At 43.3% G+C, this 25,563-nt stretch overlaps 1 protein-coding gene across 11 annotated transcripts in view; it reads right to left on the bottom strand.

The window, feature by feature from the left end:
• LOC139259802 (bromodomain adjacent to zinc finger domain protein 2B-like) overlaps positions 1-25,563 on the bottom strand; it is a 441,395-nt gene that overhangs the window by 141,506 nt on the left and 274,326 nt on the right. For 9 of the 11 annotated variants that reach the window (XM_070875573.1, XM_070875574.1, XM_070875583.1 and 6 more), the window contains 3 exons: positions 12,321-12,381; positions 11,514-11,622; positions 9,013-9,114 (listed from right to left, as the gene is read on the bottom strand). In XM_070875573.1, the coding sequence (XP_070731674.1) occupies positions 9,013-9,114; positions 11,514-11,622; positions 12,321-12,381 (272 nt within the window). The remainder of the gene's footprint in view (positions 1-9,012; positions 9,115-11,513; positions 11,623-12,320; positions 12,382-25,563) is intronic. The other 2 variants (XM_070875578.1, XM_070875581.1) reach the window with 1 other exon arrangement.

The following is a 25,563-nucleotide window of genomic DNA, read 5'->3' as shown; positions in this document are numbered from 1 at the left end:
GGAAATGAGTCACAGAATCGTTGTCAGGCAAGCCTGGCATCGCGGTGGAGTGGGCGGGGGGGGGCGGTTGGTGATCGGAATGATCGAGGAGGGGGCGTTGGGAGTCGACTGATTGCAAGTGTCCGATCCTGTGGAGATAAGCTTGTTGGGTCTCGGGGAAACACTCTTGCTCTTCCTTGTCCATGAGCAGTTCAACAAAGTCACTTACCTCATGGATTCGGCCCTTCTCGCCTCCTTTTACCTGCTGAGATTCCCGAGGCCTGGGAATCCCGGCCTCCATGTATTAAAAATAAAAATTCAATTGAAATGGAGGCACGCAGCCTCCTTAAAAGATTTTAGTGACCGATCCGCCTCCTGAGAGTGGTTTGGTTGTCCGCCTGCAACTCGCCACCGAGGGCGGTTTGGAGGGGGTTTGAGCATTTTAACATTGTAACCTTCTCACCTGCCCCAATCCACCCATCCTTGGGTGTTAAAAATTCCCCCCTAAGGCTCCCTGCTCTTTAATTTTGCACATAGCAGAAAAACCTATCTGAATTTGGATTCTTCACATCCCTCAATCTTAAATATTTCTATCAGATCACCTATCACTCAGCTTCTCAGAGAAAAAAGATCCATGATAGCTAAGCTCTCATCATAGCTCTGTCCCTAAAGCGCTTCTTTCAACAACTTAACATTTTTTCTAAAATAGGCAGAACAAAACTGCAAACAATGCTCCATGTGGTCCTAACTCCTCAGATAATGAAGCAGTCCGTGCCCACATGCAGCAAGACCTGGACGACATTCAGGCTTGGGATGTTAAGTGGCAAGTAATATTCACGCCACACAAGCGCTAGGCAATGATTATCTCTGACAAGAGAGTATCTAACCACCTCCCCATCGCCCAATCCTCCAGCAGCAACATCCTGGGGGACACCATTGACCAGAAACTTAACTGGACCAGCCACATAAATACTGTGGCTACCGGAGCAGGTCAGAGGATGGATATTCTGTGGTGAATGTCTCACATCCTGACTCCCCAAAGCCTTACCACCATCTACAAGGCACAAGTCAGGAATGTAATGGAATACTCTCCACTTGTCTGGATGAGTGCAGCTTCAACAACACTAAAGAAGTTTGACACCATCCAGGACAAAGCAGCCCGCTTGGCATTCCATCCATCACCTTAAACATTCACTCCCTCCACCACTGGCACACCATGGCTGCAATGTGCATCATCTACAAGATACACTGCAGCAACTTGCCAAGACTTCTTCGACAGCACCTCCCAAACCCACGACCTCTAAAAGGACAAGGGCAGCAAGCGCAAGGGAACGCCATCACCTCCAAGTTCCCTTCCAAGTCACACACCATCCTAACTTGGAAAGATATCACCATTCCTTCACAGTCGTTGGGTCAAAATCCTGGAACTCCCTCCCTAACAGCATTGTGGGAGTACTTTCACTACATGGACTGAAGTGGTTCAAGATGGTGGCTCACCACTACCTCCTTAAGGGCAATTAGGGATGGGCAATAAATGCTGGTCTTCGACAGCGATGCCCACATCCCAGGGAATGAAGAAGAAATATAGATTATTTTGGAATAACCTCGAGAGTTATAGCTGCACATCCCAAAATTCTGCTTCTTTCTGAACTGTTTTTTGGACACTGTATTTGATAGTTTTTGTGTCCTGTTCACCCAAACAAAAATGTTTATGCTGCTGTAACATCGCAAGCAAATTCTCATTTAGTACACAATCCACAGTATCCTTTCCTCTGTACTACATCTTGCGAATGTCCCAAAAAGAAAAAAGTATAAAATTACCCTTTCACTGCTACAGCTATTGACCTTGAAGAACATTCTTTACTGGGCGCAGGGGGACCGTTTCCATCAAAGCAATACATTATCATCCAAAACCGCTCTCTACTCGCCAATAACCTTCCATAAAACATGATAATCTGCAGACATGAACATTCACAAAATTTGAATCACAACAACAACGTGTATTTATATAGTGCCTTTAATGAAGTGAAATGTCCCAAGGCACTTCACAGGAGTATTATGAGATAAAAGAAATTACACAGAGCCGCATATGGAGAAATTAGGGTAGGACCTTGGTCAAAGAGGTATGTTTCAAGAAGCGCCTTGAAGGAGGAAAGAGAGGTAGAGAGGCAGAGAGGGTTAGGCAGGGAGATCTAGAGCTTGGGGCCGAGGCAACAGAAGGCACAGCCACCAATGGTTGAGTGATTATAATCAGGGATGCTCAAGAGGGCAGAATTAGAGGAGCACAGACATCTCGGGGGGGGGGTTGAGGCTGGAAGAGATTAGAGATAGGGAGGGGTGAGGCCATGGATGGATTTGAAAACAAGGATGAGAATTTTGAAATCGAGGCATTGCTTAACTGGGAGCCAATGTAGGTCAGTGAGTACAGGGGTGATGGGTGAGCAGGACTTGGTGTGAGTTAGGACATGGGCAGCCGAATTTTAGATCATCTTTAGAATGTGGAGGCCAGCCAAGAGTGCATTGGAATAGTCAAGTCTAGAGCTAATAAAGGCATGGATGAGGGCTTCAGCAGCGGATGAGCTGAGGCAAGGGCGGAGTCAGGCGATGTTACGGAGGTGGAAATAGGTGGTCTTAGTTACACTGCGGATATGTGGTCGAAAGCTCATTTCAGGGTCAAATATGACACCAAGGTGGCAAACAGTCTGGTTCAACCTCAGACAGAAGTTGGGGAGAGGGATGGAGTCAGTGGCTAGGGAATGGAGTTCATGGCGGGAACTGAAAACAATGGCTTCGGTCTTCCCAATATTTAATTGGAGAAAATTTCTGCTCACCCAGAATTTGATGTTGGACAAGCAGTCTGACAATTTAGAGACCATGGAGGGGTTGAGAGAAGTGGTAGTGAGGTAGAGCTGGGTGTTATCAGCGTACATGTGGAGACTGACGCTGTGTTTTCGGATTATGTCATCAAGGGGCAACATGTAAATGAGAAATAGGACAGGCCCAAGGATAGATTCTTGGGGGACACCAGAGGTAACGATGTGGGGGCGGGAATAGAAGCCATTGTGGGTGATTTTCTGGCTATGATTAGATAGATAAGAATGGAACCAGGCGAGTGCAGTCCCCCCCAGATGGACAACGGTGTAGAGGCGTTGGAGAAGGATAGAGTGGTCAACCATGTCAAAGGCTGCAGACAAGTCATGAAAGACGAGGAACGATAGTTTGCCATTGTCACAGTCACAAAGGATGTCATTTGTGATATTGATGAGAGCTGTTTTGGTGCTGTGGCAGGCACGGAAACCAGATTGGAGGACTTCAAACATGGAATTGAGGGAAAGATGGGCACGGATTTGGGAGGCAACATGTTCAAGGACTTTGGAGAGGAAAGGAAGGTTGGAGATGGGGCAGTAGTTTGCAAGGACGGAAGGGTCGAGGGTTGCTTTTTTGAGGAGAGGGTGATGACGGCATATTTGAGGGAGAGGGGCACAGTACCTGAGGAGAGAGAACCATTAACAATGTCAGTTAACATGGGAGCCAGAAAAGGAAGTTGGATGGTCAGCAGTTGGTGAGAATAGGGACAAGGGAGCAGGATGTGGGTCTCATGGACAGGACAAGATCGGGAAAGTCATAAGGGGAGATCGGAGAAAAACTGAAGAAAGATGTGAGGCAAGGGCTAGGACGGGGCGATCCTTAGAGGAAGTTTGGCCCGGTGGACTAGGGGAAGGAAGGGAAGAGACAGAGGCGACCGAACGGATGGTCTTAATATTAGAGACAAAGTAGTCCATGAGCTCCTCACACATTGTCGGAGATGAGGGTGGAGATTGCAGAGAGGGGTTTAAAAAGACGGTTAACAGTGGCGAATAGAAGCCAGGGTTTATCTTTACATTCCAGAATGATTCTTAAATAGTGAGCAATTTTGGCAGACGAGAGCAGGACCCGATAATGCTTTATGTGGTCCAGTCAAATTTGGACGTGAATGGCTAAACCAGTTGTCCACCATATCTGTTCAAGTCTGCAGCCCTTGGACTTAAGGGAACGAAGATCAGGGCTGTACCAGGGTGACAGAGAGTAATTGTTTTAACAGGAACTAGGGCGTCAAAGGTGGCGGTGAGGGTATGATTGAGCAGATCAGTAGCTGCAGAAATGTCATGGTAAATGGAGGACCAAAGGCTGGACAGTTGGGAGTTCATAAGTGCAGTTGTAAGAGAGTCAGGAGTTTTTTTTCAGGGGAGGGGGGAAACAGAAGGAGGTAGGGTTGCCGGGGGGCAATGGAAGGGGGATGTGGGTGGAGAGCGACATAAGAAAGTGGTCAGAGATGGCCTTATCCGCGATTGACACGATGGGAGTAGCGAGGCCATGAGAGATGGCAAGGTCGAGGGGTTGGCTGTGAATATGGGTTGGGGAATTTACATGGAGGGAAAGATTAAGGGAGGACAGGAGGCGAATGAACTCAGAGGAGAGAGAGCTTGATGAATTGAGATGGAGGTTGAAATCACCGAGGATGGGAAGTCGTTCTGTGCAGAGGCAGAGGCAGGAAAGTAGTGAAGAAATATCAGTAATAACATTTTTATGATATTTGGGTGGGCGGTAGAGAATAAGAATTTTAAATGAGAGGCGAGAGGGTTGGAATAAGGTGAGATACTCAAAGGAGAAGAAAGTGCTGGAGGAGTCGGGGGACAGACCAAGGTGTGATTTGCTGCTGAGAGTCACACCACCACCACGGCGGTCTGAGCGGGGCAAGTGGTGGAAGGTATAGCCAGGCGGGGAGGCTTCAGTTAAGGGTAAGGTGTCATCGCCCCTCAACCAAGTTTCCATCAGGGCCATGATGTCGATGCCATCATCCACAATAAGCTCGTGGATGGGAAAGGCCTTGTTCGCAAGCAAACGGACATTCTGGAAGGAGATGCGGAGAGGATCAGTGATAGCTGCCCCATTGCCAGCATCCACAGGGTCGGCGCTGGGATGGGGGGGTGGAGATGAGTTGGACAGGGAGTAGATTGGCAATGGAATGGGGAAGGTCCGCGAGGGAGTAGAATGGGACAGTTGGGGTTGCTGTCCGTAAGGAGGCAGTGGCGAGTGCCTCGATGGGTCCTTCGTAGGATGCCAAGAGAGGCACAGAGGGAAGCTGTAGGCTTATCTAGGAGGGAGTCCAGCCTGGGACAGCGGCATGCGAGTCAGAAGGTCGAAGAGTAATGAAGGATTGGGGTAGGGATTTGGGAGGGCAGAGTATCCAAGAAAGAAGAGATAAAAGGAGGTATGACAACAGGAGAGAACGGTCATGGAGGGATAAAGAAAAAAGGAAAGAGGGGAAAAGTGGAAAAGTATTGAATGGCTTGGGTCCAGAAAGGCAGCCAAAATGCGCACGCAAATGGACAGGGGAAAAGCTCAGGCTACATGGGCCTGTTTAAATGTAATAGTTAATAAGATACAATAGTAGGGAGACCAGAGTTAAATACAGAAGTCCCATGGAAGGACAACGCTGACATAAACAGGATAGAGTCAGCACGGAGCATCGACGAACCGCTGTGCAAAGCAGTCGAGTGAATTCCAGAAGCTATTTGAAGTGCAGAGAGTTTGAGGATGTGCTGTCAGAAGGAGAGTCGATAGTGGTGCAGAAAGATGACAGCGACATTGACGCAAGTTTGTGGATCGCGGTAGATCACTGTAAAACCACAGCCAGCAACCAGCAAAGTAGAAAACCAGTAGAACGAGTGAACCACAGCTGCTCGCAAGAAGTTAAGCAGAGCTGAAAAACCAGTTCAGCAGAGACACATCCGCAGTTAAAAGGAAAAATAAACTTGAGCAGCAGAGATGGAGAAGCATCAGGTAGTCTTACGGTATAATCCAGTGTAGCCCAGTGCAGAAATATAGCAGTGAAGATCAAAGCACGATGTTGGGAAGGAAAGAAATGAACTGACACACTGGTAATAGCTTCCTGCTGCCGAGCCAGCAAGCACCATTCTACCAGCTGGCTTAGACAACTGGGAAGAATCACATCCCAACTGCATTCTATTTTTTCCCAGTTTCTTGCCCAAATCAACATGTACTATTCTTCTGTGAATGTTTTTATTGGATCTTCAATCAAAATATAGAGATAATATCTAAATCGACATTAAACTTCAAGTGCTGCAGGGCCTTTTCACAGATAGTTTGACATATGTGCATCAAAACACGCTAAATACTTTTCTGCTTTCAGCCATTTTTCATTTGTCCGCATAGTAGCAGAAAGCCCATGCAGACAAAGTGCAATTAATGATCTACTTCAGGTTTGTGACCCAATGCATGAAATGAAGGCGGCGTCTTAGGTCAGTGTTTAAGATCAGATCAGACGTATTGCTTTGTCTCCTTGCCAAATGAGATATAGATGCAACCCAGACTTGCAATTCATCCTTCAGCTGGTATTTAAACATTCAACATGCCAATTTTCCACATCAAGAACTTCAGATGACTTGAAGCAATTGGTTAAAAATGTTATTAGTTTACACACAAATACATATAAATTATCGGCTTAAGTCCCCAGAAGATAGCCAAGTGAAGACTAGATGCTTGCCTACTGGGAATTTGAAGAAAAAATAAACAAAGGAGATAGTGATCCACGGAACTTGTACTGGATAATTATGAAGTATTGCTGGAAGAGGCTTGGAAACAGGTGGCCTGCCTAACTTCTGAGCAAGTGGCTTGCCTAATTTCTTCGTTGAAATTTCAAATTTTCCCAGTTGAAAGTAATAATGAGAGAATATATATAATTTCTAAAAGTCTACATTTATGCACGAGTCCTGAAGACTCTGGTACTGAATGGGTGGGTTTGGGTGTATTGGCTGATGCTGGTGTGCATCTCAGGAGGCAATTCTAAACATCAATATGAGGAATTATTTTTGGCTTGTGCCTTCTGCATCGGTTGGCTGTAAAAGGGTGATCCTTTGGATAGCCTTCATGATTTTACAGATCCTGTTTTATGATGATATGCTCCATCTAACCTCCAAAGAAACATAGCCTTTGTTATATTGTAAGCTCGATCTACTTTGCTGTGCAAAGAATGTTCCAATTGGAAAATTTAATACCCAAATCCAAGGGATCATGCTTCCATATTATTCGCACCCATAAGATAGAAAACACAGAATTGTATGCCAGGGCTTTCAAACACAAAGCACTGGGTTCAACTTCCTTATGTAAGATGGACATACAAATAACTGCTTAAAGTTGGTCATAACTATCACATATATTGGTCGAGAGTCTCAGATTCACAGATGTTCTACGAAAGATTTCTATATATAAATGCCTCATCAGGACACTGGTTAGTTATTGACCTTTTGCATATAGAAGTCTTTCATTTTCTGCATGTATCTGCACTGATAAATTAGAATTGCTTCCCCAAAAAAACATTTTAATTGATATCTCTTTTATGAGACTGCTTCACTAGATTACTATCTAGGAAATGGGGCATGAAGAGGACATATTATTGGACTAGCCACAATTCTTGATCTTTAAAATTAAAAGTTCAAATTTTTGAAACTATATGTTGAAATTTATGTACTAGCATTTAGAGGAAGGAGAGAAACACTGAAGATAGAGAAGTATATTGAGGGAAAGAATAGGAAGAAATAGGTGGTCACCAAGGATAAACAAAAAAAAAAATCAGGATTAGTGTCTACATACAAATACACATAACATTAGGGATAACAAGAGGGAGCAAGAAACCACGTTTACTATAGGTGGCAAAACATATTGGCTTTGACATAAACTTGACCTTAGCCAGGACCAGACCGCAAACTAAACATTCCTGGCTATAACATTTTCAGGAGAAACTGAGGAAGCAAAAAAAGGCGACATTATAAATGAAAGGCACAATTACAGTATTAGAAGCGTTCAGACAAATAAATGTCTCTCTGGACTGAATGGGGAAACATGAGGTCAGTAACAATTTTTTGGGGTGTGCATTATACATCGCAAAATTTTGAAGAATAAATAGAAGATTTGTAGACAATGCAAAGAAATTTATAAAATAAAGCTAAAATGATGGACTTAAACAATCCAAAGGCAGGTGGGATAAAACTAATGATTGTGATCAAAAAGGGGATGTGTTCATAGAATGCATTAAGGATTGTTTTTTAGTATAGTGTGTTACAAGTGCAATGAGTAAATGTGCAGTATTAAACCAGGCTCTGGATAATAAACCAGGATAAGTAAGTGACATAACATTTGGGGCCATTGATCATAATATACAGCAAGAAAAGAAAAAAAAGGAAAAGTAAAGATTTTCTCGCCACTGCTACATCACTTTGAATATTTTCAATAAGACTTGAAGTAATGAAGTCTTGCTGGTGTAAAAAGTAGAACATTCAGCTATGAAGCTTCCATTCCACCTAATTCTACATTCCACATGTTGATTGCCATTCTGATCCAAAATAATGTTCAAATGTTATTGCTTCATGCAAATGAATTGACGTTAAAAATCTCATTTATATAGAATTAATTATAAAATTGCTATCACTATTTAATTTCTCCTTTGCAAGTCACATGTCAACAAAGATAATACTTAATTGTCTAGGTTTCCCCTCTCCCACAACACTTCTTCCTTAAGGTGGCGACTCATGTTAGGGAATGGTTTATAGGTACTAACCAGCCTCTTTTACCTTACTCAGGCAAGCAATTTTTATATGTATGCCTGGACAGCGTCAGTGGGAGGCCTCATAGCTGAACATAAACCTCTCCTCCCAGACATGTACAGTTCCATGAGTAGGGGTCAGTGGATATCAAACATCAGGAAAGCCTGGACAATTTTCTCCATCTTTACCTCAGAGGTGCTAAGTACATTTGAGTACCTCACTCTAGCTAACATTGGCAAATAGCATAAACCAGAGATTGAACCGGAGATCTTCCTGGTTTATATCCCTCAGTCCCCCACCATGAAGTACATTTGGCAATGAGGCCAATGGAAGAGACCATCTATGGTTTACAACTAATGAAAACCAAAGCCATGATCAAAGCCAACAGTACGAATTATTCTTAATTACCTGTAATTAAAACCAGCATTACCTGAGGCCCATCTCTGGCTTCATAGAAGTCACCAACCTTCATTTTTGAACTGAAGCTAAAATTGTCCCTAGTAATGTCTGTTATTCCATTCCTAGTAAGGTACTACAGGAAAGAAGATAAATGCAAAGAATACTTACAAATCAACAGCAAGTGTTTTTACTGACTTTATAGATATTTACAGTATTGCATAAATACTTTTAAGGCTAAAGTGATACTAGCAAATCTCCTGTGACATTGCCCATGGTGAATCAGTGGATACACGTTTTTTCAACAATAGTGGCATTATCCATAAAGTGTGGGAAAATGTGACAGGAACTAAGTATGGCACTTACAGGAAGTAAATGCAATACTTACAGAAAATGCTCGATATACAGAAGACCTTTAGTATATAATATAGATCTCTCATAGTGGTGTTTATAATGAATAAGAGGATACATCATTTTATAACAATAGGAATGTTTATGCCATTTAGGGCATAACATGTTGGCACTAACTTACAGTGCTTGAATAAATCAAATTCCATTTTATTAAATGGTATTCTGGGATTTTTCACTGATGCTTCGGGAATTTAATTCCACAACACTGTCAATTATTCTGTGAAAACCATAAAATAGTAGCCTTTATAAATTGCAGGTACATAGCTGATATTTACTATTACAGGGGAGGAGAAGTAATGTTTATCTGTATTAGGAAGCATCTTATATTTTGACAACAATGGGGGTAGTCCTAGATTTCAGTAACTGCAGTTTGAAAATAAATTGTATTGTGGGCCCTGGAGTTTGACTATACTGCTGCTGGAGTTTCAGTATGGGGGTCTTTTGGTCTGGAATTACTGTGGAGGAGAAACCTGAGCTTTGGTAGAACTGGGGATCACTGGTAAATGCCTAGTCTCTATCAGCAGTGAGGGGAGGGTAGGGGAGGGTAGGGTGGGGTAGTGAGAGTGTGAGCATGCTTGTGCACATGTGCATTTTATCTGTTTCTGTGTCATAGCTGTAAAAAAAAAAAGAAAACATTCTATTTACGATGAAAAAAAAAATCACAGCTGATAATTAAAGTTTTACTGTTTGCTTTAAAATTTCAATTTATTTGTTTTTTTATTTCTTTATCTCGGTCTCTGATAGCTGCTAGTAATTGGAATGTTTTAAAATTCAACTCCAGTTTTTTTTTAAATTCCAAGATAAGGCATGACAGTTGCTTGCTTAGTTTAATAAATTCTATGAAGTTTATTGAATACAAAACAAAGCAACTTGCATTTATATTGTGCCTTTAATGTAAAAAGAAAAGTCTCAAGGTGCTTCACAGAGATTTAATCAAAATAAAACTACAATTAGTGTGTAATCAGTACAGTCCGTCATTTATTTGTCTCACACACACACAGACAACCACTCCATTTAAAAAACACACTTTAAACTTTACCTGAATAAATCTTTTGAAATTTCTCTTCTATCTTTTCTTCAAATATCTTGAAACACAATTTAGCTGAAACTGCTAGAAGCTGAAGAAAAATACTCCAGCAGTTTGGCTGACGCATCCTGGGAAATTAGGTACATTGTACAGGCTCAGACTGCATAATCAGCCAAGAGTCACAACTCTGGGCAAAAATATTAAGTCTGAGCACAAGCTTTTGGGAGAGGGGCCTTCAAGTAAAAAATGAAGGCATTACAACACAAAAGGCAATTCAATGTTAATCATGTTATTGTGAAATATGTTACTATTTGATTGTTTTAATTTTAAACCATACTTTGGATAAGAAAAATTTCAATTGCTAAGGAAAAATGATCACTGAATTTTTTGAGAAAGTATTTTGAGTGAATTATGGGGTACCAGCTCGTGGCATGACAGGTAATCGTTAAGAGGTCAATGTTATCACTGAACATTGCAATTCACTGCCTATTGGCATTAGATGTAACAGGTTTATGTTGACATTTTAACATTTGATTTCTCATTAGAAATGGTAAATCGTGACATAGGAGATAAGGGTTTATGGACAGGAAGTGCATGCCAAAGGTAAGATTTTTAATACTACCAAACCAAATAAAAATAAAATTTTAAAAAACTAAACTAATCAGTAGAACTCATTAAATCCCAACTATATATTACATAAATAATTGAAAAAGTAATTAATGTTACCTATAAGTTACAGTTGTTCTCGAGTGGATTGCAGATTCAACATGATGTGGGATATAATAATATTTTTTTTTTTTTTTTTTTTTTTTTTTTTTTTTTTTTTTTTTTTTAAATTCATGTCCAATCGTTATCCAATCGTTACAATTCTTTGTCAAACGCCAGAGGTCACCCTGCACCAGTCAAGGATCACTCTGCGCCAATGCTCTTAGCCAAAAGGCCTAGAGCCACTGCACCGTTCCTGGAAGTACTGCAATACCAGGTTCGTGCCATGGAGGTGGATGGGTCAGGTCCCCCACACACCTCCGTGGAGGTGGATGGGTCACTAATCCCACCCACTATATAATAATATTGCGAAATTCAGACACATCAATTACCTTTATTACTTCAGGGTACTGACGAAGTTTCTTCCCACAAGGAGCATAATAAATCACCTCTCCCTGGAGACGGCCACCAACAGACTTAATTCTGGTCTCTCTCTGCCACCTAAACACCAAAGAAATCCATTCATTCCGAGTGACAAGACCAATCAGATTCTCTGCTGTGCTTTAACTTTAATGAGCATATTTAGTGTTTGGAGCATAATATTTAAATATCCCTATTTTCCTCCATTGCACGTGCCCATGATGATGCAATTTCTTTTAGCCACAAGAGTGAAATAGGCTGGGCTATGGAATAATCTAACTATTGCTAATGTTTTCCTGTGATCTACCCACTAGTTGGGCAAATCTCCAACCTTACCACTAACCACCTTTTACCAATAGCTCAGTCGACATAGGTAAAATTCAATGCCAAGCAGTCACAGGAAAGCCAACCGGAAAGCTCATGTCTGCAAGCAGTGACCATCCAGCTGGGACAAAGTACTTTTTAAAGAATTCCCTTGTTCTTCAAATAGTATCAGAGTGTAGCACTGAGCTACCCATACATAGCAACTAGCCAGCCAATCCCAGGATCAAACCGGTTATCAAATGGTATAATCTTTCCTTTGTTTGACTATGGTTGGAATATATCTTTCCCCAGCAATTAAATACTTTACATCAAAACTACCTCTCCTAAATAATTTTCTCCTTTAAGTTACTATAGTGACATTTGTCTTTCAAGACAGACTGGAGCAGTGCAATTTAAATATTTAACTGTAATACAGATAAAGTATATATCGAAAGCATTTTACATAAAACAATTACCCATATTCCAAAGGGATACGTAGCTCTCTTTCATCTGTGACTCTTTTTCTTTTACCTGAACCTGCAAAAAGGAAAATCAGATTTTAAAAAAATTAAATGTACCATTAGTGTGTTAATAAGCTAAAATATATTCAAAACTACCAGAAGAGTATCTTGCATGAGTTGTCGGGTAAGAAATTAGATGGTTACACAAATCCTGAAGGTCTTCACAGGATACTGATGCAAGTGTAAATCACTTCTGGAAGCCAATGGTACGAAATCAATTCCACAATTTAAATTGTTCTTTTCCCCACACTCTCAGAAATTCAACTAATAAAGTTTGATTTACTACTATTAGATGTACATATCCAAAATAGAGTTTTGTTATTTAAAAAAATGAATTATTGCCAGCAATTAAATATAGTTAGAGACGCAATACACCAGAACCTAGTTGAAGATAACCAGATCTCCTATGCCATTGCTCATGAGTAATCAAGGATCTGGAGCATGGTTTCTGATGTTTGCTGTGGTCCTACTGCAGTTTAGATGCAACAAGCTGCTCATCCTTGTAACACAGCAAATCTACTTAAGCAATATATCACATAACTGACATGAGGTACAAATATTAAACAACTTACAGATGGCCTCAGATATAATATTTGTAATACTATTTGCCCAAGCAGAACAAAATTTAAAGAAACAAGTAACTTCCTTCATTCTCTCCCAAAACCTCTTCTCAATTATTACAAAAAGCTTTTGCTCCATCTCCCATTTGCACTATTTATTTGATACAAGCACTTTATCTAATCTTCCTTTCTGCTTCCCTAAAGTCTTTCTTTTTCTCAGTTATTTAAGCGATTATAAAAAATATGCTTTTCTCTCTCATTTCCCATTGTGGACTTGTTCCTGAAGTTGTTGATGTTGTAGTACCCCAAGAGAAACTGCCACCCTCCCATAGTCGAGTCACCAATGACCAATTAGGCATTCACCAAAGCTGAACCTGTATGGCTTACTTCAGACAACTTTGGTTCTGTCTTCACGAAGGAAGACACAAATAACCTTCCGGAAATACTAGGGGACCGAGGGTCTAGTGAGGAGAAGGAACTGAAGGAAATTTTTATTAGGCGGGAAATTGTATTCGGGAAATTGATGGGATTGAAGGCCGATAAATCCCTGGGGCCTGATAGTCTGCATCCCAGAGTACTTAAGGAAGTAGCCCTAGAAATAGTGGATGCATTGGTGATCATTTTCCAACAATCTATCAACTCTGGATCGGTTCCGATGGACTGGAGGGTAGCTAATGAAACACCACTTTTTAAGAAAGGAGGGAGAGAGAAAACGGGTAATGAAGACCAGTTACCCTGACATCGGTAGTGGGAAAAAGGTTGGAATCAATTATTAAAGATAAAATAGCAGCACATTTGGAAAGTAGTGATAGGATCGGTCCAAGTCAGCATGGATTTATGAAAGGGAAATCATGCTTGACAAATCTTCTGGAATTTTTTGAGGATGTGACTAGTAGAGTGGACAAGGGAGAACCAATGGATGTGGTGTATTTGGACTTTTAAAAGGCTTTTGACAAGGTCCCACACAAGAGATTGGTGTGCAAAATTAAAGCACATGGTATTGGGGGTAATGTACTGACTTGGATAGAGAATTGGTTGGCAGACAGGAAGCAGAGAGTCAGGATAAACGGGTCCTTTTCAGAATGACAGGCAGTGACTAGTGGGGTGCCGCAGGGCTCAGTGCTGGGACCCCAGCTATTTACAATATACATTAACGATTTGGATGAGGGAATTGAGTGTAATATCTCCAAATTTGCAGATGACACTAGGATGGGTGGTGTTGTGAGCTGTGAAGAGGATGCTAAAAGGCTGCAGGGTGACTTGGACAGGTTAGGTGAGTGGGCAAATGCGTGGCAGATGCAGTATAATGTGGATAAATGTGAGGTTATCAACTTTGGTGGCAAAAACACGAAGGCAGAATATTATCTGAATGGTGGCAGATTAGGAAAAGGGGAGATGCAATGAGACCTGGGTGTCATGGTACATCAGTTATTGAAAGTTGGCATGCAGGTACAGCAGGCGGCAAATGGTATGTTGGCCTTCATAGCTAGGGGATTTGAGTATAGGAGCAGGGAGGTCTTACTGCAGTTGTACAGGGCCTTGGTGAGGCCTCACCTGGAATATTGTGTTCAATTTTGGTCTCCTAATCTGAGGAAGGACATTTTTGCTATTGAGGGAATGCAGCGAAGGTTCACCAGACTGATTCCCGGGATGGCAGGACTGACATGAGGAGAGACTGGATCGACTGGGCCTGTATTCACTGGAGTTTAGAAGGATGAGAGGGGATCTCATAGAAACTTGTAAAATTCTGACGGGACTGGACAGTTAGATGCGGGAAGAATGTTCCCGATGTTGGGGAAGTCCAGAACCAGGAGACATAGTCTTAGGATAAGGGGTAGGCCATTCAGGACTGAGATGAGGAGAAACGTCTTCACTCAGAGTTGTTAACCTGTGGAATTCCCTACCGCAGAGAGTTGTTGATGCCAGTTCAGTGGATAGATTCAAGAGGGAGTTAGATATGGCCCTTACGGCTAAAGGGATCAAGGGGTATGGAGAGAAAGCAGGAAAGGGGTACTGAGGTGAATGATCAGCCATGATCTTATTGAATGGTGATGTCGGCTCGAAGGGCTGAATGGCCTACTCCTGCACCTATTTTCTATGTTTCGATGTACAAGCTTAAAATCAGTGCCTCAATCATCCCCCCTCTAGTCCTGGTTATAATCAGTTCTATTAAGCAATGCAAAAAATTCTCATCACAAAATCATTATCTCTTAATTTTAATAATGGCTTTAACTGAAAAAAGACAATCTTTTTATTTTCCTTCATTATTCAAGCCTCGTTTATTTGTAATTGATCTGACTGGTTGGCATGTGGAATGGCTTGCTACATTGCACTCAGAGAATTGTACAGGAGCAAGTGAAAACTGCAACTTCCATTAGGCATCACACACACAAAGAATTGATCAACAGTAGTTGGAAATCACCAGCATCCAAGGTGCAGATGAAATTTCCAACTTGGGTCTGAGGAAGGCCATTCATCCTACCATAATTCATTCATCCAGAAAGATCTTAAAGTTCTACCATCGCAGCATTTATTCCAAAATGTTCATATATCCACTACTCATTGCATTGATCACACTGTGGTGAAGAATTTCCTGATATCAGTCCTAAATTCACCTTTCACTACTTCGATCATGAATTCCTCCGATTTATATTCTCCTGTTTTGGCTATGTAGTTCAACAGTTTACTGGCTTTGTTGACTGCTGCTCTGCATTGGTCGAATGTTGAGCATCAAGTCTACCAAGACTCCTGGGTCTCTGCTAACTTAATTCTTAGCTAATTCAATACCATACATAAGAACATAAGAATTAGGGAGTAGGCCATATGGCATCTCGAGCCTGCTCTGCCATTCAGTAAGATCATGGCTGGTCATCGTCCTTAACTCCACTTTCCCGTACTAACGGTTTTCCCTTCTCTATGCAGCACTTTACACTTTTCGAAATGAAATTTCATCTGCCACTGCTCTGCCCATTTACATATTTTGTCAAACACATTGTGTTATTTCTAAACTGCCTCCTCCAATTCCACTGCCTCTCCTAGTTTGATACCAATTTGCATTGAGTATCTGAATCCACGACAGCCACATTCTCAAAGCACCTCACACGACTCCCACTAACACACTCCCCTCTTGCAGGAGAAGGTCGCATACAATGTAACAAATTCACTGGAGGAGAAAGAGTCTGCCTGCACACCCTCTTCCTCCATTGAAAAAAGCATGCTGGCCATCACGGGAAGGGGCAGAGTGGAGATCGTAGCCACTGGAGACTTCGTCGGGTTTCTTTATACACAATATTTACAGCACAGAAACAGGCCATTTGGCTCAACAGGTCCATTGTCAGTGTTTATGCTCCGCGAGCCTCCTCCCACCCTTCTTCATCCAACCCCATCAACATATCCTTCTATTTCTTTCTCCCTCATGTGTTTATCCAGTTTTCCCTTAAATGCATCTATGCTAGTCACCTCAACTACTCCTTGTGGTAGCGAGTTCCAAATTCTAACCATTCTCTGGGTTTAGCAGTTTCATCTATATTCTTTATTGGATTTATTAGTGACTATCTTATGTTTATGACCCATAGTTCTGATCTCACCCGCAAGTGGAAAAATCATCTCTACGTCTACTCTATCAAACCCTTTCATAATTTTAAGACTCCTTTCACGTCACCACTCAGTATTCTCTTTAATGGAGAAAATATACCTAATCCTCTTTGTCTCTTTTAACTTCTCCCTCACAGTATGCACTCTGCATGACAAGCTTCAGTTGCTTTCAACACCCACTTCTTTCCCCATGGTTCTCCTGACACTAGAAGGTAACCCTGGTCTCTCTCTTTCATTCTAGCTGCTGAGAAAGTCGAACCCCTCTCAGCCAGTGAAGGAAGAAGAGCCCAGCAGAAAGATGCATCATCATTTGATCTAACTCTCACAAGCACCAACTTAGATGCTGATACAACACAGATTGGATGAGGTATCTGCATGTTGTGACTTACTGGGCACTAATGGGCATGAGCTAGGGTAGGGGGTTGCATGCTAGTTCTGCTGCAGAGGACTCAGATGCTGACTTCGAGTGACCAAGCTGCTAAAAAAAGTAATGGACATACATCGGGAAATGCTTGGTGCACTGGGCAGCCAATCAGAGAGCTTGTGCACCATGTAGCAGAGCAAGGAGGCCAGTCCATCCAACATGGACCAAGTGGTCAGCCCCGTTAACACCACAGTTGAACCGACCATGATGGAAGGTGATAATTGGTACTCCTACGACAGCTCACACTGCTGGCATGGAAGCTCAGATGGCTGCAATCTTGGAATGTTGAAAGAGGCTTCCAGGGATTCACATCACGCACTCACTCTGTTTTCCAGCAGAGTGCTAGAAGTGCTGAGGGGTGCCAAGAGAGTGGCCTTGGTTCCAGAGAATAACCTCCCTCAGGATGCCTGCTCCCCACCAGCGACCCAGCTGGTGCCATCTAACCAGCCGGGTCAGACTGCTCCAGCCGATGCTGAGGTGCTGCAGTCTTCATCCGGGCCCTCAAGGCCCAAAGCTGCTCAAGTTTTTTCTCCGATGCCATCTAAAGTGCCCTTAATGGAAGCTCAGCAGCCTTCAATCTCCCAGGCTGTATCCACTGGGGATGCACTGAGTGCTCAGCAGATAGGGGCTCTCGTGGTCTCTGCTTCTCCTCCTACTCCTGTACTTGTTGCTGCCCAGGTGGTGGTAAGGGATGGTCCCTCATGATGGCGAAAGTGTGCATTAAGATGGAAAGTGACAAAGTTAATTCGGAAACTAGGTTTCTGAATTTAAGGAAGGGTAACTTCGACGGTATGAGGTGTGAATTGGCTAGAATAGACTGGCAAACGATACTAAAAGGGTTGACGGTGGATAAGCAATGGCAACCATTTAAAGATCACATGGATGAACTTCAGCAAATGTACATCCCTGTCTGAAGTAAAAATAAAACTGGGAAGGTGGCTCAACCATGGTTAACAAAGGAAATTAAGGAAGTTAAAGCCAAGGAAGAGGCATATAAATTGGCTAGAAAAAGCAATAAACCCGAGGTCTGGGGGAAATTTAGAATTCAACAGAGGAAGACTAAGGGATTAATTAAGAGGGGGAAAATAGAGTACGAGGGGAAGCTTGCAGGGAACATAAAAACTGACTGCAAAAGCTTCTATAAATATGTGAAGAGAAAAAGATTAGTAAAGACAAACGTAGGTCCCTTACAGTCGGAGTCAGGTGAAATTATAATGGGGAAAAAAGATATGGCAGACCAATTGAACCAACCGGATCTGGCTTCACAAAGGAAGATACAATAACCTTCCGAAGGTACTAGGGGACAGTGGGTCTAGTGAGGAGGAGGAACTGAAGGATATCCTTATTAGTCTGGAAATTGTGTTAGGGAAATTGATGGAATTGAAAGCCGATAAATCCCCGGGGCCTGATAGTCTGCATTCCAGAGTGCTCAAGGAAGTGGCCCTAGAAATAGTGGATGCATTGGTGATCATTTTCCAATAGTCTATCGACTCTGGATCAGTTCCCATGGACTGGAGGGTAGCTAATGTAACACCACTTTTTAAAAAAGGAAAGAGAGAGAAAACGGGTAATTATAGACCGGTTAGCTTGACATCAGTAGTGGGGAAAATGTTCAAATCGATCATGAAGGACGAAATAACAGCGCATTTGGAAAGCGGTGTCAGGATCGGATCAAGTCAGCATGGATTTATGAAAGGGAAATCATGCTTGACGAATCTTCTGGAATTTTTTTGAGGATGTAACTAGCAGAGTGGACAAGGGAGAACCAGTGGATGTGGTGTATTTGGACTTTCAGAAGGCTTTTGACAAGGTCCCGCACAAGAGATTGTTGTGCAAAGTCAAAGCACATGGTATTGGGGGTAATATACTGACGTGGATAGGGAACTGGTTGGCAGACAGGAAGCAGAGAGTCGGGATAAACGGTTCCTTTTCAGAATGGCAGGCAGTGACTAGTGGAGTGCCGCAGGGCTCAGTGCTGGGACACCAGCTCTTTACAATATACATTAACGATTTGGATTTTGGATGAAGGAATAGAGTGTAATATTGCCAAGTTTGCAGATGACAGTAAACTGGGTGGCGGTGTGAGCTGTGAGGAGGACGCTAAGAGGCTGCAGGGTGACTTGGACAGGTTAGGTGAGTGGGCAAATGCATGGCAGATGCAGTATAATGTGGATAAATGTGAGGTTATCCATTTTGGGGGCAAAAACACGAAGGCAGATTATCTGAATGGTGGCAGACTAGGAAAAGGGGAGGTGCAACGAGACCTGGGTGTCATGGTTCATCAGTCACTGAAAGTGGGCACACAGGTACAGCAGGCGGTGAAGGCGGCAAATGGTATGTTGGCCTTCATAGCTAGGGGATTTGAATATAGAAGCAGGGAGGTCTTACTGCAGTTGTACAGGGCCTTGGTGAGGCCTCACCTGGAATACTGTGTTCAGTTTTGGTCTTTTAGTCTGAGGAAGGACGTTCTTGCTATTGAGGGAGCGCAGCGAAGGTTCACCAGACTGATTCCAGGGATGGCTGAGCTGTCATATGAGGAGAGACTGGATCAACTGGGCCTTTATACACTGGAGTTTAGAAGGTTGAGAGGGGATCTCATAGAAACGTATAAGATTCTGACGGGACTGGACAGGTTAGATGCGGGAAGAATGCTCCCGATGTTGGGGACATAGTCTTAGGATAAGGGGTAGGCAATTTAGGACTGAGATGAGGAGAAACTTCTTCACTCAGAGTTGTTAACCTGTGGAATTCCCTGCTGCAGAGAGTTGTTGATGCCAGTTCACTGGATATATTCAAGAAGGAGTTAGATATGGCTCTTACGGTTAAGGGGATCAAGGGGTATGGAGAGAAAGCAGGAAAGGGGTACTGAGGTGAATGATCAGCCATGATCTTATTGAATGGTGGTGCAGGCTCGAAGGGCCGAATGGCCTACTCCTGCACCTATTTTTCTATGTTTCTAACATGCAGTAGATGACGACATATCTGGATACCCGCTCTGAGGTGCATTGCAAAGCTCGCCCGGAACGGAACACTCAGCAGAAGCATTGCTTAAGCCGGCAATTGTTTGCTCGATAATATTTCTTGTGGCAGCACGGCTCTCATTGTAGGTATGCTCTGCAGCTATGAATGGGTTCCTGATTGGAGCTATGAGCCCTTGTCGTACAATCGTCAACCTGTAGCTTGGCGGCCATGTTGGAATAAAGGCAGCATAGAGGACTGGCGCAGGATGAAAGACTCATCACTGCTGCTGGGATAGAGAGCACAGACCTCCATAATGCGCTGCTTGTGGTCACAGATCAGCTATACGTTGAGGGAGTGGAATCACTTTCGATTAATAAGGATGTCAGGCTGCTGATGGGAAATGTGCAAGGCAATCTGTGCAGTCTGAAAGGAGCATGTGGCATAAATGTTTGGGTCACGGTGCTGTTCACAGCCACAGGCAGTGCTGCCATGCTTGGGTTCGAGGGTCAACTTGCCGCTGCAGTAGATGACATAGCTCGGTGACGGTCTCCTTGATGAAGCCATTGCTCCTCAGTAAAGTGGATGTAGGAGAAGTGGACCCTCTGTGGATATGGCCTCCTGTTCAGTGCCCTCCTCCTCTTCTCCCCTCTTCTGGCAGCTTCTCCTACTCTATGATATCGTCCTTGTTGCTCCCCCTCATCCTCCAGCCCCAAAGGCAGCCCTATGAGACCACCCATGGCTGTAGCCAGAACTGAGATAAAGAACAACAATGCAAGACTGTGCAGACAAAGTGAACTTTCCAGAGTGATACAACACCAAAAAATAGACCTGGAAATCAACCAGCAGCCAGAAATGATAAACCAGCAAAAACCAGTTCTGACGAAGGGTCATCGACCTGAAACTTGAACTCTGCTTCTCTCTCTAAAGATGCTGCCTGACCTGCTGAGTATTTCCAGCATTTTCTGTTTTTTTTTAAAAAAAACATTCCAGCATCTGCAGTATTTTGCTTCTGTATTAGTGTTTAATTCACTGCCACTTCTCTTCTAGGAATGCCCACCTTGAAGACTTCTGCTCTTCCCTCAGACACGATTTCCGTTTGTCTCTATTACCTTGTTCATCTTCATTGCTTTCAGTTTCCCTTCTTCTGTTTGATCAAGTATCGAAGCAGTTCTGATGAAGGGTCAACGACCTGAAACGTTAACTCTGTTTCTCTCTCCAAAGATGCTGCCTGACCCGCTGAATATTTCCAGCATTTTCTGTTTTTATATATGATAAACCTGCAACTACTGCATGATCCCTTTAAAAAGCGCGGTTGAGGATGCCTTCCTGCTGGTTAGCACCAAATCGTGCTGTGTGAGTTCAGCATGCAGTGAGTGAAGCACTAAGGTGATTAAAAATATAAAACATGTCCCGGAAGAAGCTCAGGGCCCTAATTTACAGACGTTAATCTGAATTTAAAATGTTGTTGGCATGCGCTCCTACCGTCAGCATGGCCTCCTCCACCAATATGACGGGCAGCACACTTCTGTCCGGAATTGTACGCACACTTTCTGCTCGTCACATTGGGGGCTTAAAGAAAGAACTTGCATTTATGTAGTGCCTTTCACAATCTCAGGACGTCCCAAAGTGCTTCACAGCCAATGAAGTACTTCTTTTGAAGTGTAGTCACTGTTGTAATGTAGGAAATGCTGCGGTCTATTTGTACACAGCAAGCTCCCACAGATAGCAATGAGATACTGACCAGATAATGTTTTTTTTTTAAAAAAGTGATGTTGGCTGAGGGATAAATATTGGCCCAGGACACCGCTTAGAATTCCCCTGCTGTTCTTCCAGTAGTGGCCGTGGGATCTTTTACATCCATCTGAGAAGGCAGACGGGGCCTCCGTTTAAACGTCCGAAAGATAGCTCAACACGTGACCTATTGATCCACATCAGAGTAAGCCTCGTCATTGAGCGGTGTTCTGGCTGTTAGACCTTTGGGGTGGGGGGGGGGGGGGGAAGGGGGGATGGAGAAAAATTTTCAGCCAAGCCCATCCGGTCATGGCATTTATCCACATTCCAACCCGGCAGATTTTTCCTACTCCCTCAGCCGAGAGACGCCAAGGCCAATTGCGGTTGTGGTGCACCGCAATGAAACCAGCTATCTTCTCACACATCCGGATTTCAACTTGGGAGCTTCCTACTCTTAAGTCCCACACATTGAGATTCTCTTACAGTGGACCACTGGGGGAAGAACCTGGAAATCTTTTGATCTGCTGAACTACCCAATAACTGAGTTTGCTCAAGAACGTCCAAACCCTTGGATTGTGTTACAGCCATAAAATGCAACATTTTTAATAGAAGCTGCTTTTTCCAAGCTCAGCACGCTGTTTCTACATGAAAGGCTATTGCTTCTAGTTTATGAAGGTGATGAGGTAGGAGCCTTGAAATTTTGTTGAATTAACGTTTAAATCTGCATTCAGAAAAACCATTGGTTTTGTTGGTATTAATTATGATTCCTTTTTAAGTTATCCTGCATAAATTAACATGCTCTACATGGCAGGGAACTGTAAACCTTGTTGCCACAATAATATAGTCAAGTTAAAAGGACGATGTCGTACACATCCTTGAGTTTCACAATTTTCTTTCTATTCAATGGTCAAAACATGTTCAATCTCGTCCAGCTGCTTTAAGGCCGCAGCTTGCTTCTTTTCAATCTCTTTGATCTCTTTATTGAACTTTTCCTTTGTCTGTTTGTTCAGACCATTTTGGGATTCCGTACAGTTGCTGGGAAATTTTGCGTATCCTTCACGTGACTGGCTAAGCCATGAACAATGCAATTCACAGGTGCATACATTACCAGGGTTATTGATGATGAGATCCAACACCGCCTCCAGTGCGCCAGTGCAGCCTTCGGCCGCCTGAGCAAAAGAGTGTTTGAAGATCAGTCCCTCAAAACTGTCACCAAGCTCATGGTCTACAAGGCCGTACTAATACCCGCCAGAGAATATGGCTCAGAGATGTGGACCATGTAAGTAGACTCCTCATGTCGCTGGAGAAATACCACCAGCGATGTCTCCGCAAGATCCTGCAAATCCCCTGGGAGGACAGACGCACAAATATTAGCGTCCTCGTCCAGGCCAACATCCCCAGCATTGAAGCACTGACCACACTTGATCAGCTCCGCTGGGCAGGCCACATAGTCTGCATGCCAGACACGAGACTCCCAAAGCAAGCGCTCTACTCAGAACTCGTCCACGGTAAACAAGGCAAAGGCGGGCAGAGGAAATGTTACAAGGACATCCTCAAAGCCTCCCTGATAAAGTGCAACATCCCCACTGACACCTAGGAGTCCTTGGCCATAGGAGTACTTAAGGAAATGGCCCTAGAAATAATGGATGCATTGGTGATCATTTTCCAACAGTCCATCGACTCAGGATCAGTTCCTATGGACTGGAGGGTTGCTAATGTAACACCACTTTTTAAAAAAGGAGGGAGAGAGAAAACGGGTAATTATAGACCGGTTAGCCTGAAGTCAGTAGTGGGGAAAATGTTGGAATCAATCATTAAGGATGAAATAGCAGCACATTTGGAAAGCAGTGATAGGATCGGTCCAAGTCAGCATAGATTTATGAAAGGGAAATCATGCTTGACAAATCTTCTGGAATTTTTTGAGGATGTAACTAGCAGAGTGGACAAGGGAGAACCGGTGGATGTGGTGTATTTGGACTTTCAAAAGGCTTTTGACGAGGTCCCACAAGGTATTGGGGGTAATGTACTGACGTGGATAGAGAACTGGTTGGCAGACAGGAAGCAGAGAGTCGGGATAAACGGGTCCTTTTCAGAAAGGCAGACAGTGACTAGTGGAGTGCTGCAGGGTTCAGTGCTGGGACCCCAGCTCTTTACAATATATATTAATGATTTAGATGATGGAATTGAGTCTAATATCTCCAAGTTTGCTGATGACACTAAACTGGGTGGTGGTGTGAGCTGTGAGGAGGGCGCTAAGAGGCTGCAGGGTGACTTGGACAGGTTAGGTGAGTGGGCAAATACATGGCAGATGCAGCATAATGTGGATAAATGTGAGGTTATCCACTTTGGGGGCAAAAACAAGGCGGCAAAATATTATCTGAATGGCGGCAGATTAGGAAAAGGAGGTGCAACGAGACCTGGGTGTCATGGTTCATCAGTCACTGAAAGTGGGCATGCAGGTACAGCAGGTGGTGAAGAAGGGAAATGGTATGTTGGCCTTCATAGCTAGGGGATTTGAGTATAGGAGCAGGGAGGTCTTACTGCAGTTGTACAGGGCCTTGGTGAGGCCTCACCTGGAATATAGTGTTCAGTTTTGGTCTCCTAATCTGAGGAAGGACATTCTTGCTATTGAGGGAGTGCAGCGAAGGTTCACCAGACTGATTCCAGGGATGGCTGGACTGTCATATGAGGAGAGACTGGATAAACTGGGCCTTTATTCATTGGAGTTTAGAAGAATGAGAGGGGGTCTCATAGAAACGTAAAAGATTATGACGGGACTGGACAGGTTAGATGCGGGAAGAATGTTCCCGATGTTGGGGAAGTCCAGAACCAGGGGACATAGTCTAAGGATAAGGGGTAGGCCATTCAGGACTGAGATGAGGAGAAACTTCTTCACTCAGAGAGTTGTTAACCTGTGGAATTCCCTGCCGCAGAGAGTTGTTGATGCCAGTTCATTGGATATATTCAAGAGGGAATTAGGTATGGCCCTTACAGCTAAGGGGATCAAGGGGTATGGAGAGAAAGCAGGAAAGGGGTACTGAGGGAATGATCAGCCATGATCTTATTGAATGATGGTGCAGGCTCGAAGGGTCGAATGGCCTACTCCTGCACCTATTTTCTATGTTTCTATGTAGACCGCCCTAAGCGGAGGAAGTGCATTCAGGAGGGCGTTGAGCTCCTCGAGTATCGTTGCCAAGAGCATGCAGAAATCATGCGCAGGCAGCGGAAGGAGCGTGCAACAAACCAAACTCCCTGCCCACCCTTTCCCTCAACGACTATCTGTCCGACCTGTGACAGAGACTGTGGTTCTCGTATTGGACTGTACAGACACCTAAGAATTCATGATAAGAGTGGAAGCAAGTCTTCCTTGATTCTGAGGGACTGCCTATGATGATGATGATTGCCGCTGAATGTTCCAATCGGCCACTGTTGCCCTGAGTTGCTATCTTGCTATGCAGATGTTCAGGTGACGATGAATGCATTCCTCATCTGGTGCCAAGGTCTCGTACAGGCAAGCTTCAGCCCTCGTGAGGTCCCTCTTTTCAAAGTACAGGTACACCATGCACAGGTTGTGCTTTCCCTGAACATTGATGGGGTTGATCTCCAAATCGTGGCTGAATTTCTAGGACATGTTGTCCATGTTCAACTACTTTTGTCCACTGATTAGCATATTAAATGTCTATACCGTAGAGGTGAAAAAAAATCAGTGAAATTGATTTGTACCATTAAATAAAAACCACGGACCTTGACGTGACGTTGTGGAATACAAGCATACAAATGTTCCAAATTTGGCTGAAGTTGCTTTCTCTGCTATTTAAGTGGGAATCTTATCCAGTATAGAATCAATAGATGTATGCACATGCGTGTGTCTCTGGCAATTACAAAGAAGTACAACTGACAAATTAGGAATTGTGCAATTTGAAAGATA

Source organism: Pristiophorus japonicus, chromosome 3, assembly GCF_044704955.1.
Source record: "Pristiophorus japonicus isolate sPriJap1 chromosome 3, sPriJap1.hap1, whole genome shotgun sequence".
NCBI classification, from domain to species: Eukaryota; Metazoa; Chordata; class Chondrichthyes; family Pristiophoridae; genus Pristiophorus; species Pristiophorus japonicus.
The sequence above is the reverse complement of the archived record's forward strand: the minus strand, read 5'-3'. Positions and strand labels throughout refer to the sequence as shown.